The 18,672-nt window shown below is 43.3% G+C and overlaps 1 protein-coding gene across 1 annotated transcript in view; it reads right to left on the bottom strand.

Moving 5' to 3' along the window:
* Positions 1-18,672, bottom strand: part of FAM189A2 (family with sequence similarity 189 member A2) — a 66,708-nt gene that overhangs the window by 11,509 nt on the left and 36,527 nt on the right. The window contains exons 3-6 of the mRNA XM_043567239.1: positions 14,524-14,634; positions 5,557-5,685; positions 3,609-3,716; positions 3,387-3,520 (exon numbers count right to left, since the gene is read on the bottom strand). Of these exons, the coding sequence (XP_043423174.1) occupies positions 3,387-3,520; positions 3,609-3,716; positions 5,557-5,685; positions 14,524-14,634 (482 nt within the window). The remainder of the gene's footprint in view (positions 1-3,386; positions 3,521-3,608; positions 3,717-5,556; positions 5,686-14,523; positions 14,635-18,672) is intronic.

Below are 18,672 nucleotides of genomic sequence, written 5' to 3'. Positions count from 1 at the left end.
AGAGGTCAAACCGACCTCCATTTTAAATCTTAAACTCTTCAAGAAGGAAAACTAGGGGAAAAGGGGGCACATTTTCTCTAAATTGACTGCAAATGAATGGCTTCTTATGGTGGTTACTATAATGACCAAGAAAGCCTCTGTTTGATAGAAGATGCTTCTAGAGGAGAAAAGGAAAGTTCCTTACCTATTAAATAGTTTTCTCTATTTCACCTCTTTTGGGTACACAGGGATCTGGGGAGGGAAGCAGGTCTGCTATGACCTGGCAGGTTTTCTCCTGATCCCTCGTGGCTCCTGACCCCAGCTAGGGAGTAGAATCACCCGGGGAGGTTTGCAAACTATGGAAGGCCCAGGCCTCACCTCTAGAAAGTCTGCTCTAATTGCCTGTGGTGGGGCCCATACAGATAAAGAGATTTTTGTCTCTTAAAAATCAGCTAAGCAGCCATGTGACACCACAACTGAAGAAGGAATCTGGGGCTCAGAAGTGGTAAGAGATCCCCCAAGGGCAGCCTGGTAACAGACTCCAGAGTTTGGGCTCTTTCAAGTTCATCCCAAACTCTCCAGGAAGCCTTCACTACTGAAGGTAGACAGAAAACCCCAACAGAACATGCCAAATGCATTCTGTTTTACGTTGACCACTAGGCCTTGAGAACTCAGGCAAGGGTCATACAGCAACTCATACGACCAAAGAGTGGTCCTCCCCTATGTCCTGGAACAGTGATGTGGATGCCAGGCAAGGGTGCATTGAGCACCGAGTCACCCACCAGCACAGCCTGGCTCCACTTGAGTTTGGGTTTTGAACTTCATTAGGAAAGGAAATGAGCTTGTTATGTTTACCACCAAGAAACAAATTGTCCGTGTTCTGCTTTCTATAATCTTAAGTTTTCCGTAACACATTACATCACCATGGTTCAACTAGGTCCACAGTCACGGAATAGGTCAGAAGCTCTGCTTCTTGACTCCTGACTCCAGCCGAGGATGGGGGGCTCCCCGGGGTGACGGAAGAAGAAGACGCAGCCCCTGCTGCCCTTACAAATCAAGTCACGAGACAGAAACCCATCTTTGCACAGAAACCTTCACTGCAATCAGGTTTCTGTTTATGACGGTAATTTGAGAAGCCCTTTCTCAGGGAGGTACCAATGCACGAAGTGGTTGTATTTATAGAAGTTAAATAAATAAACTTCTCTGAGAGGTCATGATATCTTACAGGAAGTGGGAGCTTCCATTGTGTGAAAACTCTTAACCGGTTGTGGAAATACTAAAGAAAACATTCATCAATCTTCTTGCCTGCCTGCTTACAAGAAAGAAAATTACCAGTTAAAGTTGAACAGCTAGTGTCTATAAGGTAGATAGCTAAAAATCTAGCAAAGTCGGCCAAATTTAAGAATGCTTTTGATACAATATGTATGCAAAGGTGAATACATTTAGCCATTTTAGTAAGGAAAGTGGACTGCCCTCTGATATTGGGAGAATTGCAGAAAATAAGGGTGTTTGCCCATTGGAGATATGATCTCGGCCTCCAGGTATATACTTCAGGCCCAGCAGTGTCTTCTTTCTCACAGGGATGGGTTACTTTAACACTCCCCTCCATGTTCCTTCTGGCAAGTTCTGAAAGGCAAAGCTCTTGAGGAGATGCTTGTCTGGATTTGGAGAGGACAGTCTCAGGACTCAGAGGGGCAAATCCAGGGATGCACCCAAAGGTGGATATACCCACATTGATAAGCATTACTATGGAGGAACTGATAAGAGAAATGGAAGAGAGGGGAAGGGAAGTGGGGAGGGGCACTGCTGGACAGCAGGACTCCAACACCCGCATGAGTCACTTTCCCTTTCTGCCACCGCAGGAAATTAAATCTGTCTGCTGCCTCCTCGTAGGTCAACCAAGGGCTCACCCACAATATCAGAAAGCCAATTAATTCTTCTTCCTGAAGAGGGCATTTCTCTTCCCAACCATGAAATAACAGGCATTTTCTACGGCCTTCCAATATGTCCACTGCACACAGCCTGAAACTGGGCTACAGTATGAGCAAATGTGTTCTACGTGCACAAGGAATATGTGTTCTATTGCTCTGTCTCTCTGGCCCCTGTAATTCTTGGCTCATTTCCTAAAAGACTAGGGAAGTCATCCTAGCCCCCGAAGCTTTGACATTCCAGCACACCACCCCTTGAACAACAGGGAGGCAGAGCTGTCCTCCGTGCACCCAGAAGCTGTCCCCTCCAGCTTTGCGGCCATCCCTACCTGCCCCCAGGTGGGTGAGCAGAGGAAGGCATGGAGATGGGGTTTAGGTACAATTCTGAGCGACACGGCAGGAAGACAACCCACTGAAAAGAACATTAATGGCATCTGTGTAGGGGCTCCCACTGGTGACCTATTTCAAAGCCACATGTGGCTGCCCTGAGCATTAGAAAATGGATTTCCAAAAACCTCAAGCCTGGCACCAAATTTGACAACTCTCCTTTGTGTACCTTGGGGATTAAAAGTAGAAATTCCTGGCCCTCTGAATATTGAGCTAAAGACGCCAGTCTTAGAGAATTCAGAGATTTTTCTTTTGGAAGCTTAAATATAGTTTGCTTATCCTTTAAATTCAGCTTAAGATCACTTCATCCAGAAAGCCAACTCTGGCTGGCTGACTCTGCCTTCAAGCTCTCTGCAGCCCATTCACGATCATGGGTTATGTGGGCCTCCTCTGTGCACCCAAATCTCTCTCTTGAGATCTACTATGATCCTTGCAACACTCCTCCATAATGACCCAGACTCTGAGCTATGGAGAGGGGAAGAAGGTGGATCTAACTCATTCGGAATGCCAATAACCCAGCATGGTGACTAGGAAGCAGCCGAGGACTGATTAAATGTTTGTTGAACGAATAAATGAAGTCAATCTTTAAAGAGGTATAATTCTAGAAGTCGCTACCAACCAGAAAAACACATGCAGCATTTCTTTCTGCAAATAGTTATTCCTGAGATTTAAGAAACAAACGACAAATTTTGAGCTAGAATTTGAAAAAGAAAATAAGCATGGTGTCTATTTTTTCTAGACTAGGGAGATGTCATGAATAATTAATCTTTTTTTAATGGCTGGGAAGAATGTCATGATTTGGGAACCTGCTGATGGTGTTATAATGAACATCGATTTGGCCTGTGCGTGTTTCCAGGGCAACAGCAGCTCTCAATCTTGTCACATTATATCAGCCATCTCACTGGGTGTCAGTTTTCCTGGGAAGCTAATTGAACTGGAAAAAGCGTACCCTTAGGTCAAGGTGTGACTTTTCTTTGGTTTGGCGTGGTTTATCAGACAAAAGGGCAGGGTGGGGGGGATAGAAAATCCTGGAAAATAACACAATCCTCCATGAGTCCTCACAGAGAGCTGGGGTGGGGGCACCCAGGCTACCTGCGGTTCATCCGGGGTGTGCACGAGTAAAATGTGGCGAAGTAGGAAGGCGGGGGCACTGGCGGCACGAAATCATCGGGGTCTGGGATCCGTCCATGTTCTTCCACCTCTTCGACAGAAATCTGGGACTCATCCTAATGAAACAGCACCTTGGTTAGTCAACGACCTTTGCTACAAAGGCTCAGTGCAACACAGTCCTGGTGTCCCCGTGTCTGGACTTACGATGCAGGATCTTCGGGCTGCAAATATCTGGAGGTAGCGAAGGGCAGCTGCCACCAAGCAGACGGTGGTGGTCAGGGCGTTCAAGGCACACAGGGCGAAAAGAACTTTCTAGAACAGGGAAATAATAACACCACCGAGTACTTCAAAGCTCATGACCAGAAGGCAATATCAAAACTTTTAAAAATAATAATAGTAATGTCCCAACAAGGCGATTCTCATGAAAAAAACCACGCAAAGGACTTTGACGTTTGGCGTATGGTAAGTGCCAGATAAATGCTGGTTATTATTAGGACTCTCAGGCAGTAATGTATACTTGTTAATTTTAAAAACTGATCTCGGAAGCTTGCTGTCCCCAAAAGCCCTAGGATTACGATTTTTCTTTTTGCAAGCATCAGAATGTGGTCTGGAAACGTTCCTTCCAGGAGAGCAGCTGAGTGTCGGTTCTGAAGGTGGGGTCCTCAATGATAGCAGTTCCCAGCCTCCCCCTCCTGCAGCCTCCCAGCAAGAAAGCGTGCTGTTTAATCTGTGGCCACGGATTCTATTTCAGGAGCGACCGGCTGGGCTGCCCTGGGCACCTAACTATGACAACGCAGGGGGGCAGGCCAGCCAGAGTGTAAATAGGGCGTCTCTTCTCTAAACACGTCTCAAAATAGCAGGAAAGGCAATTCCAGAAGTTTCTGTTGCCACAGTCCTGGCTCCTTAGCGAGGCTTTCCCCAAGAGGGGTTGTGGCTCGGAAAGTTTGGGGGCGACTCAGCTACCAGAAAACCAAGAAGCCAAAGAAAGAAGGCCATTTTCACACTCTACACAATTCAGAGAGCTGGCAGCTGAGAGATCCCTCCTTTGAACAAAAAATAAACCCAAAAGAAAGATCTGAAGAAAGCCTGTCTGTCAGTGAGGGATTATCCAAAAGCTAATACCTCAGGGTTCACCAACTGATCTTGTCACTCACGGGACTAGTGGCCTTGCTTAAGTCAGGACAAAACTTTCATCCAATTCCCTAAGAAAGGGAAATTCTGAACTCCTCTCTGCAACTGGAATCATTTATTTTTAATCTCTCAGTTACTATAGTTGCAGCCTATTAAACAAGAGGTAAGGTGCTTGAATTTCTCTTGCATTTACTAACGGATATCTCTCCCAAGCCTATGTGTCCTGGCTGAACATCACCCAACAGCCCGCAGGACTCGATGAAGCCAACAAAGGAGCATCAGTACAAGGACAAACGGGCATGCAGTTTAAACGTTTTGCTCAAGGCCGGGGCACCTGGTGGGCTCAGTTCATACAGCATGCAACTCTTGATCTCAGGTTTGTGAGTTCAAACCCCACATGTGTGGGGGCCTACTTGAAATATAAAATAAAAGCCGGGGCACCAGGGTGGCTCAGTCAGTTAAGCATCTGACTTCAACTCAGGTCATGATCTCACAGTTCATGAGTTCAAGCCCCTCATCGGGCTCTGTGCTGAGAGCACAGAGCCTGGAGCCTGTTTTGGATTCTTTATCTCCCTCTCTCTCTGCCCCTCCCCTGCTCACACTCTGTCTCTCTCCCTCTCAAAAAATAAACATTAAAAAAAGGTTAAAAAATATAAAATAAAGGCTTTGCTAAAAGCTACATCATATATGTGTAGTTGCATCGTGTGTGGTATGGATATATATGTACATAAATATATATACATACATATGTATATATTTAGGCTTCTTTACATTTTTCGCTATCTTATAATTCTTGAACACAAAGAAAGCCATCCATTCATAATTTAAGAGACACACAGTAATCTGCGCTTTTTCCTGAACTCAGTTCTGTCCCTGGGTCACTGATGAGGGTTGGCTCCTATCTGCGTTCAGCAGCCCAATTATTAGAGGGAGGTAACAGGGTAGGAATATTTCAAGTAACTTTGCCTTCTTGGGGGCTCTATAGACCATTTACTGATGAGGGCCGAATCCATTTGAGTACCTTGAGTAGCAGGTGAACAGCATTACAAGGCTGAACCGGAAAGAGTTTCAAGGCATTTTCTTTGTCTGTGCATTTGGCTGGTTGAAATTCTTCACAACAGAAGCAAATCTTGCCTTCGCCTAAGTCCACCTTAAAGGGGAAAAGGCAGAACGACAATCTGATTATTGAGAATGAATACACAGGCTACCCTGGAGCACCAATCCTGCAGAATGAGATATGGTGAGGTCCCATGCCAGGCAGTACCTATATCAGTCAGGGTAGGCTAGGGTATGCTGTTGTAACAACAAGGTTATTTCTTGAATATTCTACATGCCCACTGCAGGTCAGCGGAGGGCTCTGGTCATCATATTCCATTAGGGACCTTGGTTGATGGAGCACCCACCATCTCGAGATTAATGATCACTATGCCAGAGGTGGAGAGCACATGATAAAATGCACACTGGCACTTAAAATAGGGTTGCCAGGAAAAATATCGGATACACAGTTAAAATTCAAATCCAGATAAACAACATCATTGCTTAGTATAATTATGTCCTAAAATATTGCATGAGAAATGTTTATAGTAAAAGACAAAAACAAAAAACAAAAATGTATCAGCTGTTTATTTGACATTTAAATTTAATTGGGTGCCCTGTGTTTTTAACTTGCTAAGTCGTCATAACTCTAGCCTAAATCTTCCTCTTGGAAATGACACTCCTTGCTTTAGCTCACATTTCATTGCCAAAACAAATCTTATGGCTCTACCTAACTCCAAGTGGGTAGGGAAATTTGAGCTATCATGTGCCTATATGAAACACAGGGTATATTTGGTGAACGGTATCCCCAAACCACATAGACTTAACGAGATCGCTCAGCTGACATCTTCAATGTGGTCACAGGTTCTAGCTTTCTTTATTTGAAGTGATAACATCAGAGATGAGTATCTCATATTTATAGTGAAATGTTTGGCAAACTTTTGGCCATATTTCTAAGTTCCCCTTGAATCAAGTTATAAAAATATGCAAAACCTGATGTTGGCTAATTAAGACCCATAATTTAGGAGCCAAAATTCATACTTAACTTGCTCTGCCTCTTGAGCTGTTAGAGTTGTTTGTTAAATTTTGGTTAAAAGGAAGAGACATACCTTTTTCATACTTGTTAGATTATTTAGGTAGCTTCAACATCACTAGCTGCAAAATTCTTTAGTAATCTTTAATAACTGAACATCTACAGTGTTTTAGTTACTTAAGAGGAAATATGAGTCTTCTTTCTTACTGAATTAAGATTTTTACCTTCTAACCAAACTCACCCTGTAGCTACCCTCCTGTAACAAATTCATGGTACTTTTCCAAATTAGGAGAAAACATAGTTCCTTTTAATACATGTTGACTATGAAGCAAAGGGAAAAATGTCCACTGATGATTACACACGTTAATAGACACATTATTTTGGGGTTTGGTTTTCTCTTTCTTGGATGTGAAATTTACATGCACACACAAAAAATGTACATACAAATCTTAAGCACGCCATTTGCAGAATTTTAAGTAGCGCATAACCCCTGTGCATCCCAAATCCTTATCAACATAGAGAACACAGCATCACCAGAGGAAGTTTTATCATGCCCTTCCCCATCAATCCCTGCCCCCATCCTCCTACAGACAAACACTGTTTTGATTTTTTTCCACATAGATTAGTTTTGCTTCTTCCAAAACTCCATGGATTCTGTAACATTTTTTATTCTCTGTCCTTAAACCACAGTGAAAGGGATGCATTATTATATCAAACACTGATGCCCAGATTGTGATATAAATTCTGCCTCAGATACAAAAAATTACAGTAACTAGAGTTACCTCGATGGACGCTATCCATTCATTTCCACTTGGTTTCTGTCCTTTCCTGGTTTGTCCACAGAGACTCTTGTCTTAACAATGCCCCCACACCTAGATCCACAACATACCCTGCAGACGCACATAGAAGCAAAAGGCTGTCTGTGTTTGAATTTTTCTTCCACTGTCTCACATGTCTGAAGGTACATCCTGCTGCTAATATCTGCACTCAATTTTTGCCTTCCAAGGGAAAACTACTGTGGCCGTTCAGACAGGAGTTCTCTAGGCAGAGTCTGGGTGGGGGGATATTATTTCCTCTGAGGGATGAATGGCTTTCTCTTAGCCCCTCTTCATAATTAGCAAGAGTCCTTACACTGGGCTAAATTCAGCTGGGAAGTATTACTCCCAGGGAGTTGCTTCCCTCAAAGTCTCCAACTGAGAACTCCCTGATTTACTACTAACAGTACTTTTTAGTAGTTACAAATAAGCAGCTATTAGAGTTGCTACATTCTGCTTATGTACACGAGGCTCTCTTCTTCCCAAACACCAACCAAGCTCAACCAAGTTCACTTTTTCAGCACCATGCAGTGTGGTTTCTATTTCTTATACTTATGTAAGCCTCAAAATCCTACCTAAGGATTCTGCCTCCCTCAGGTAATACTAGGTGTCATCTTGCAAAGAACTCCCCTCCCCCTCGAGTCCATTCTTGATACAAGGCATTCAAGTTAAGAGAGAAAACAGGCCTGTGTGGGCTGCACACATGTGCGTGGGCACACACACACACACACACACACACACGTGGCTGCATTATTTACACATAACCAGGCTTCTGTGTATATGGAAACTTGAGCTCTCTGGAACTTCCTGGGTGAGCTGGTCTGGATGGAACAGCTTTCCAGATCGGTGAATGTTAATCCCTTTACACAAGACTTTTGGAAAGTTTAATCATTATCCAAATAATAATGAATATCAATCGCTGTGCCCAGCAGACACAAGCAACCCTGAGGCTCTGTATAAAATGATGCCAGACAACTGTGTATTTTGTATTTCTTGCTCTTTCTGTCCTGATCCTCCCCCTCCCTTCTCAATCCCAGCTGTGCCCCCAATATTTCTGCAGCTATATTCCAACTTCTCCTTGATCTCTTTAACCATCCACAAACAACCCTGTTCAAGCCTCTACATGAACAATATTCACCCTTCAACCTTGATAGTGTTACCTGATGCCACCAGAGAGATTCTCCCCTCCTTTTCATTATCACCAGTGTTGTGGTTCTCAACCCCAGCTGCTTGTTAGAATCTTCCGGGAAGCTTTTGAAAAATGAGGACCCCATCTCGAGCAATGAGGGGACTGCAAGCCACTATAACCCATGAGTTCCCACACCAGCCCCCTCAGACTGACAAATTTTGGAGAAAAACACTTGTTGGCTGACGGAGGGGCACCAGTAGAAATGTAAGTTGAGGCCCTTTAATGAAGAAACCGGCCATGTATTTTAAATTAAAAATACTTATTCTCCTGGGGCACCTGGATGGCTCAATCAGTTAAGCGTCCGACTCTTGATTTCAGCTCAGGTCATGATCTCACAGGATAGACACACAACTTGGGCTCTGCACTGACAGCGGGGAGCCTACTTGGGATTCTCTCTCCTCTCTCTCTGCCCCTCCCCCACACAAGCTCTGCCTCTCTCTCTCTCTCTCAAAATAGATAAACACATTTTTTAAAAATTAAAAATGGGGCACCTGGGTGGTTCAGTCAGTTAAGCATCTGACTTCAGCTCAGGTCATGATCTTGTGGTTTATGAGTTCGAGCCCCATGTCTGCGCTGATAGCTCAGGAGCCTGCATCAGATTCTGTCTTTCTCTCTCTCTCTCTCTCTCTCTCTCTCTCTCTCTGCCCCCCCCCCACGCGTGCTCTGTCTCTGTCTCCAATAAATAAACATTAAATTTTTTTTTTTAAACTGAAAACAATACTTCTTCCCCAACCACCTTGGGAAACCGTCTAGCAGCTTCTTATAAAGTGACACACACTTTTGCCACATGCCTCGAGCAATACCGTATCACTTATTTACTTGAGAGAAAAGAAAACGGTCACAAGAAAAACCACAGCTATGCAAAAATGTTTATAATAGCTCTGTTCATAATATCCCCAAGCTGGAAACAACACAAATGTCCATCAACAGGAGAACGGATTAAACAACTTGTGATGTTTTCATATAATGAAATACTGATGTGCAAAAGAAAGAAGGGACTGATACAACACAAAATCACGGATGAATCTCAAAAGTGTTACGCTGAGCAAAATAAGTCAGACACAGAAAGGTACATACCTGACCCCATTCAGGTGAAGTCCAACAACGGGCAAAACTAATGTTTTAAATCTCGTGTGGTGTGTATTCACCAGTGCATACATTCACCAAGATGCATGTATCCACTGGTCAAAACTCAATGAACTGCATCCTTAAGATCTGTATATTTCATTTTAAGTTTTACCTCAATTTTAAAAAACAGGGTCACCAAATGGTTGAATGTGTAATTTTTTTAGTGTTTATTTATTTTTGAGGGGGGAGGGGAAGAGAGAGAGGGAGACACAGAATCTGAAGCAAGCAAGCTCCAGGCTCTGAGCTAGGAATATAGAGCCTGATGCGGGACTCAAACTCACCAACCATGAGATCATGACCTGAACTGAAGTTGGACACTTAACCGGCTGAGCCACCCAGGCGCCCCTGATTGTGTAATTTTTGTAAAAAAAAATGAGACAAACAGAAGAAAAAATACGCCTTCCCCACCAGCAACAATCTCTGACCTGGGAGCTTCCTCCATGGAGCGAAAAGCCCCCAGGGAGAGAATGGTATGTGTGGCAACATTGTTTTTATGGGCCAAACCCCAAGCCATCATAGACAACAAGGAAATAGAGGGCTAACCTTTAAAAAAAGAATAAAAAAGAGGGGAGTATCTAATATACCTTTAAGTGAGAAAAACAGTATGTAGGGAAGTAGACACACTATGTCCCATTTTGGGAAGATAAATCATTAATGCCCCCACTTCCTACATATTTATGTAGGATAACATAACATGGAAACACAAATGGAGACTCCCCAGTTTGTTACCAGGGATTTGGGGTGACATGGTGGAGAGGGAAGGACAGAAAGTGTCCCCATCCCCAAAAAGATTTCATTTGTCAAACAGCCTCCCTGAAGAAAAACAACAATTATATGTTCCCACTGATGGAAAATTATGTGTGTTTTTATGCATAAAGAGGTGCCCCCAAAATCCATCAGTGGTTAACAGTGCTAACCCAGAAGGGTGTGATTTCAAATGATTTTTAAGTTCTGTCCTATACTTTTAGGGCTTGTCCAAATTTTTAGTTTTATAATCAGAAACAATCACAGAGTTGGTTTTGTGGTGGGGGAAAAAAAACCTTTAATTAAAAATACACTGAAAAACATAAGAAGACACACAGGGCACCTGAGTGGTTCAGTCGGTTAGGCATCTGACTTTTGCTCAGGTCATGATCTTGTGGTTCATAAGCTCAAGCCCCACATCGGGGTCTCTGCTGTCAGCACAGAATCCACTTCAGAACCTCTATCCCCTCTCTCTCTGCTCCTCCCCCTTTCATTCTCTCTCTCTCAGTTATTTATTTTTGAATAATACAAAAAAAAACATAAGAAGATACTGATGCCAAGGCCCCCACTCCAGGCCGACTGAGAATCACTGAGTATAGAATCTCTTTTTTTTTTTTCTTTAAAAAGTTCCCTCAGGTGACTCTAATGGGCACTCAGGGTAGAGAACCACAGAATTCCTTTTTTTTTTAATATTTTTTAACATTTATTTATTTTTGAGAGACAGAGAGAGACAGAGCGTGAGCAGGGGAGGGGCAGAGAGAGAGGGAGACACAGAATCCGAAGCAGGCTCCAGGCTCTGAGCCGTCAGCACAGAGCCCTTTGCGGGGCTCATACTTCACAAACTGTGAGATCGTGACCTGAGCGGAAGTCAGATGCTTAACCAAGACACCCAGGTGCCCCTGAACCACAGAATTTCTCAGAAAAGTCCATTAAATATACCCTTAACCCCTTGCAATTTTCCAGCACCACCAGGGCTGATCTCCCCACTGTCCTCTGAGTCCTGTCTTCTCTTGGGTTCTACACACTCTCCTTATTTATCCATACTCCAAGGTCCAACTCAGACACCTAGACTCCAGGTAGCCCTTCCCTATCTGCCCCCGGATACAAGCCCTTCTTTCTCTGCTTGCCCTGAGCACCGTGTGTCAGTCTGACGGGCAGCCCCGCTCTAGCCGCTTGCAGTTGGGCACATATTCATGTCCTGCCCAAACACTAATCCAGCGTTTGCCAGGCTTATCCCATTCCTCCTGCTACGTGATAAACTTCCAGGTCAGAAAGGAGGTCTGACTTTTCCCTCCTACTCTCAGCAGCCTCTAACACAGTCTCTTGCACCTAAGAGATGCTATAATTTTGCCAAACTGTCTTTCAGTATACTACGACTTTTCACTTCCAGCCTGTGTCTGGTCTCTTAGCCTCTTCTAATTTGCTGTGTGATTAGTAATTGGAAAACCAAGTTTTGTTCAACATTTTTTTTTTCCGGAAACTCTGTACATGAAGGAATAGAAGGCAGTGAAGGGGGCCATTGGGCCCAAAATAAGAGAGAACCAGGCGCTGCCCTCGGGCTGATCCCAGCTTGGAGGAACAGAGAAGGCAGGTATATAAAATGTCTCCGACCCCAAAAATGAGAAGGATAAATATCTACGAGATGTACATATAGGACATTCTGGAAGATGATCTTCCCTGGGGCTTCAGGGACTGTTTCTTGAACAAAATAATCTTTGGGGCTTTAAACGAGCGATACCATTTGAAGGAACAGGGAAGTGAGGGATAAGGAATTTGAGGGGTGGGGAGACAGCGTTGTTAGAGGTCAGAAAGCAGGGCAATGCCGGGCAGGCTTTGCAGTGTTACCAGGAGCGTGAGCTGCCTTAGGGAGCAGGCAGGGCGATGGCGAATCGCAGGGGACCTTGAAAACCAGAAACGGCTGTGAGCCTGGGGTCCCGTAACTTAGGGTTATTACACAATGCAATGACAAATCAGAAAACTCGTAAAGGGGTGTTAAGAAAGGGCAACAGGTTTGGGGTGAGTCCCTGAGGAGCTCTCCTGCTGGGTAAGGCCAGGACTTCTACCGTCACATCCATTGTGAGACACGCGGCCACTCTTCCACTTACATCCTCCTGGTTTCTAAGGGACGACACTGCCTGGGAACCAAGTTCCAAATTAGGTGACACTGACTACGGCTTCTCAAGAGTCTGTTTCTTTTGCTTTGTGCCACACAGAGGTATTTGTCACTGAGAAGTCCTTTTAAAAAGTCCAAAGATGGGGGCACTTGGGTGGCTCCATCAGTTAAGCGTCCAACTTTGGCTCAGGTGATTATCTCATGGTTCATGGGTTCGAGCCCTGTGTCGGGCTCTGTGCTGACAGCTCAGAGCCTAGAGCCTGCTTCAGATTCTGTGTCTCCCTCTCTCTCTGCCCCTCCCCTGCTCATGCTCTGTCTCTCCCTGTCTCAAAAATAAATAAAAACTTAAAAAAAAAAGTCCAAAGATGGGGGTGCCTGGGTGGCTCAGTCCATTGAGCAGCCAACTCTTGCTTTTGGCTCAGATCATGATCCCAGGGTCGTGGGGACGAGCCCTGCATCAGGCTCCATGCCAGGCATGGAGCCCGCTTGAGATTCTCTTTCTCTCCCTCTCTGCCCCTCTTCCCTGCTTGCATGCATGCACATTCTCTCTCTCTAAGAAATTTTAAAACTTAAAAAAAAAAAAGTTCAAAGATGGCCGGCAATTGGGTATAGACCCACAAGAATTGAAAGCACGCTCTCAGAGAGATATTTGCAAGCCGATTTTTATGACACTTAAGCATTTTTGTGGTTAAAAAATTATATATGGTATACATACGCGATGGAATATTACTCAAGCCTTAAAGGACATCTGACACATGCTACATGTGGGCGTGTTGAAGACATTAGGCTAAGTGAAATAAGTGAAGTAAGCCAGTCACAAAAAGACACACGCTGTATGGTTCCACTTATATCAGGTACCTAGATCAGTTAAATTCATAGAGTCAGAAAGCAGAAGAGTGGCTGCTGGAAGCAGGGTCGGGGGGGGGGTGCGGTGGAGTGGGGGGAGGGCCAAGAAGGTAGGGGAATTGTTTAATACATACAGAATTTCAGTTTTGCAACAAGAAAATGTCCTGGAGATTGGTTGCACAACAATATGAATGAACTTCAACTACTGAACTTAACTCTTTTTTTTTTTTCTTTTTTTTTTTTTTTTAAATTTTTTTTTTCAATGTTTATTTATTTTTGGGACAGAGAGAGACAGAGCATGAACGGGGGAGGGGCAGAGAGAGAGGGAGACACAGAATTGGAAACAGGCTCCAGGCTCTGAGCCATCAGCCCAGAGCCCGACGCAGGGCTTCAACTCACGGACCGCGAGATCGTGACCTGGCTGAAGTCGGACGCTTAACCGACTGCGCCACCCAGGCGCCCCTGAACTTAACTCTTAAAAATGGTTAAGATGGTACATTTTTTTGCTACATGCATTTTACCACCATTAAAAATTAAAGGAAAAAATTCAGAGATTGTGCAGGACCACAACCTCTTATCCACAGTTCTGAAATCCAAAAAGCCCTGCAAACCAAAAGTTTTGATTAAAGCCTGCTGTCCCAGAGTCCCACAGTGCATTACAGAGGAAATCATGTATGCACCATGTTGATCTTTGGAAAATTCTGAATGCTGAAACACACCTGGCCTCCAAAGGTTTCAGATAAAGGACTGCTGAACTGTATTCTGATAATCTCCATTTTCCCTCTTGAGACGAGAGCAGACAGTTATTGCTTGTGGAGACCTGACCTATCCATCCATCCACTAACTAACGATGCGGCATATTACTGTGGTGCTGGGGTTCTGCTAGATGGTCCCCGCTTTGGAAAAAAACAGTTGACAATGTGAGTAAAATAACTAGCAGGCCAGTTCTTTGTTTTGTTTTCCCACTTTCTCTGCCTGACTTCAGATTTCACTTTAGGATGCTGCTGGGCACACACTGGCACCCCTGGAAAGCCAGACAGGCCAGGGTCCATGCAGGTGCACAGCCATGCTCTAGGATTACTTACCAGATCACACCGGGGCACGCTGGACACAAACTGGGCCCCTTGGCAGCCGAGAATAAATCCAGCTAGATTTAAGAGGACACACACCACAGACAGCAGCACAAAGAGGTTCACCTGAAGTAGCAAGGAAAGAGGCAGTTAGAACAAGATGATGGCTAAATTCAGAGATAGTTTTGTCTGAGAGAAAAAAAATCATATTCTCTTCCTAAAGAATACATTAAAAAAAAAGAAGAACCAAGGCGTCTAAGCGACTCAATCAGTTGAGCATCTGACTCTTGATTTCAGCTCAGGTCATGATGCCAGGCTCAAGGAATCGAGCTCCACGTCAGGCTTTGGGCAGAGTGTGGAGCCTCTCTCACTCTCCCTCTGTCTCTCTCCCCCTCTTGTGCACACTCTCCCTCTCTCAAATAAATAAATTAATTAATTAACAAATTTTTTAATTTAAAAAGTCAGAACAATGTTTTTAATGTATAAACTTTTTATTCATATTTTAGAATTTTTAAATTGTGTTGAGGAATGCCATGATTTTTAAGTCTTCTAAATAATGTCAAGTCCCTAATTTTTTATTTCTTTGCATTTAAGGGTGTTCTGACCCCTTCAGCTTTTATCTGTTCATTACATTAAGCCATGGCCACTTCCTCTGTGAGCCGTTGTTATTTTTTCTGAGTTTTGCAGGATCAATGGTAAGTATACAAATGGAGAATTCTAGAATACAGGTGGAACCCAAGAAAACTGAAGGTATTCGAGCCCTTATTAGCCAAAAGTCACAATATACAAACAAAAATAAAGATAAGTCTTGTTTCAGTTCCAAACAGGGTAGGTATCAAAGAATAAGTCTATAATGATCTTCTACATACTTTTCTCCAAAGTTAAATATTACAAACGGTATGCTAAATAATTCAGAATTGACAGAAACCAACCAAGAAGCCAGAATTTACTTAGCGTAAATTAGAGACTACTAAGGCTTTTCAACTTGAGAACTATGATTATTATCAAAATCAAACCTTATCACAAATAATAAAAGATAGGAGCTAACAATGATCAGCATTAGAACCAAGCATCATTTCAGGTAGCTAATGTCAGCATTGGCTGGTCAGTGAGTTCGCACATGAACGCTAATTCAGAAAGCTTGTTCTCTGTTGCTGGTATTCCAAGAAGCTTGAAAGCATCTCCCCAGAACCATGTAATGAGTCAATATTTAATATCACATGATGCCCCTTCTCCTAAGAGGAATTCTTTCTGCCTCTCGAGGAGGAGTCTGGAGCTTGCTTCTCTCCTTGTTTTGTTAATCTGTGCAGTCGGTCATCAAATCTTGGGGAAAAGCTGGCAGCAGCTGCTGTGTTACTGTTTCTCATGATTCCTCAAGTGTCTGCAAGGGCTTAACTTGAGCAGCACATAGCACAGCCCTCTCGTGCACTGTGTCATCCACTATGATGCCAATGCTTTAGAAAATAAGAATGCAAAGTTGGCCAAGGACAGAACGCCACCTTCTTACATGGGCTTCTTCTATGCGCTGGCATTTGCTACTCAAGAGACCTAATACATCTGGAATCTTCACGCTCCGCAATACAACTGCTGTTACTACGGGGAAGTCTAACTTTCCTCTGCTAATTTTCTCTTCATGCCCTATCAGATGCCTTGAAAAGAAAGCATGGTTACAATCCTTATGCCTATCAGCATATACATCTTTGTAACTAAAAATTCGCAGCATCAGATATAGAATGAGTGAAGGCTCATTACTTCCAACGCTGGTTCCCAAATCTCTTCATTAAAATCTTAAATCCAGCTCATCAAACGACACCATTAAGAAAACCAAAAGGTAAACCACAGACTGGGAGAAAATATGTCATGCATTTGTGAAACAAAGAAACTTTACCCAGAATATACAAATAACTCCTCGACTCAATAATAAAAAGACAGACAACACAAACAAAAAATTGGGCAAAAGACTCAGAGAGTTATTTCACAAAGGAAGATACGGGAATGGGCAATAAGTACGTGAAAAGTTACTCAACATCATTAGTCATCACGAATGCAGGTTGAAACCACAGTGAGACACCCCTTCACATCAACTAGAACGGTCAAAGTCAGAATGACAACAGCAAGTGTTGGTGAGGATGAGAAACACACAGACTCTCGGGCATTACTTGTCCAAGGATAAAAAGGTACTGCCACTTCTTAAAAACTAAACATAAATCTCCCATGCCAAAGAATTCAATACGATTCCATACAGTTGACCCCTGAACAATGAAGGGTTTAGGGGTGCCAACCCCCAGCCCCTGCATGCAGTGCCAAATCCGAGTAGGACTTCTGACTGCCCGTAAACTTAACTATTAATAGCCTACTATTGAACGGAAGCCTTGCCAATAACATAAACAGTCAATGAATGCGTGTGTTGTATCTTATAGTATTACATACCGTACTCTTACGATAAAGGAAGCTAAGGAAAGAAAATGTTACTAAGAAAATCATGAGGAAGATAAAATACATTTACAGTACTGGACTGTATTTATCAAGGAAACAAAACCTTGTATCTAAGGGGACCCGTGCAGTTCAAACCCCCATTGTGCAAAGGTCAACTGTAATTTATGGAGATCCTCCATCCTCGACTCCTTACTCCTTAAGCGTGGCTTGTACACGGTGAACACAGTATAGAAAGGGGAGCGAGGGCAGTCTTCCAGGGGAGAAACCTCACGAACACGACTTCAAGCAGGTAACCAAGGTTACCATCACTGAAAAGTCATGTGCATGGCATGTACCCTTGATATGATGTGATGAAAACGGCATTTTACCTCTGTGTTCTTCCTCTGCCAAACCGATGGTAATTCCAGTCTATGCAGAAGAAAAACATCAGCCAATCCCAACTGAGGTCCACACTACCAGATACCTGACAGGTCCTCCTCAAAACAGTCAAGGTCATCAAAAACAGGGGAAGTCTGAGAAAATGCCACAGACAAGCGGAGCCTAAGGAGACACGACAAGCAAATGTAATGTAGTGTCTAGGATGGGATCATGGACAGAAACAAAAAGTAGATAGAAACTAAGGAAATCTGAAGAGTATGAATTTTAGTTGATAATAATGTATCAATATATATTCGTTAATTGTGACAAATGTACCATATTAATGTAACATGTCAACAATGGGGAAACTGGGTATGGCATATATAGGACCTCTCTGTATTATCTTCGAAATACTTCTGTAAATCTAAAATTATTCTACAACAAAATGTGTATTTAAAAGTTGCAGGCGTGCCGGGATGGCTCAGTCCGTTAAGCGTCTGACTTCAGCTCAGGTCACGATCCCACATCTCGTGGGTTCGAGCCCCGCATTGCACTCTGCACTGACAGCTCGGAGCCTGGAGCCTGCTTCAGATTCTGTGTCTCCCTCTCTCTCTCTGCCTGCTCTCTCGCCTCTCTCTCGCACGTGCGCTCTCAAGAATAAATAGATATTAAAAAAAAATACGAAAACTGCAAGAAAATCTGAATATACACCTACCTATGACCTGCAATTCCACCCTTAGGAATAGACCACAGAAACAAGTGCAGATGCCCACAGAAAGACTTATAGAAGAATGTTTATAGAAGCTTTATGTATATCAGGCCAAAAATGAAAATAACTCGAATATCCAACAGCAGGAGAATAAGCAAACAAATTGTGGTATTTTCAAACCGTGGTAAACTTCCAGCAATAAAAAGGAACACATTACTGATACACAACAACACAAACAAATTCAAAGGCATTAGGTTGAGTGAAATAAGCCAGATACTGTATGATTCCACTGACATGAAAGTTCAAGAATAGACAAAATAATCATGCTGATGATCATTTAGAAAATAATCTTAGAAGATTTAGGGCTATTAGAAGTCAGAAGAGTGGTGCCTGTTTTCAGGGGAGGTGTGAAATGAAGGGACAGACTCGGAAGAGAGAAGAAGATTTTCGGGAATGATAAAAATGTCTCATACCTTGGTTTGGATACTGGCTACATAGGTGTATCGAACTCCCAAAACTTAGCTAACCGAACACTTACGATCAGGGATTTATATAAATTATATTTACTATATTAAAAAGACAGTCAGAAAGACGATTCTGAATCCACTTGCCAAGCGAGGAGTGTGAGATCATACCATGAATGAGGCTACTTCTCAAATGTC

The sequence above is a fragment of the Prionailurus bengalensis genome, chromosome D4, assembly GCF_016509475.1.
Source record: "Prionailurus bengalensis isolate Pbe53 chromosome D4, Fcat_Pben_1.1_paternal_pri, whole genome shotgun sequence".
Classification (NCBI taxonomy): domain Eukaryota; kingdom Metazoa; phylum Chordata; class Mammalia; order Carnivora; family Felidae; genus Prionailurus; species Prionailurus bengalensis.
The sequence above is the reverse complement of the archived record's forward strand: the minus strand, read 5'-3'. Positions and strand labels throughout refer to the sequence as shown.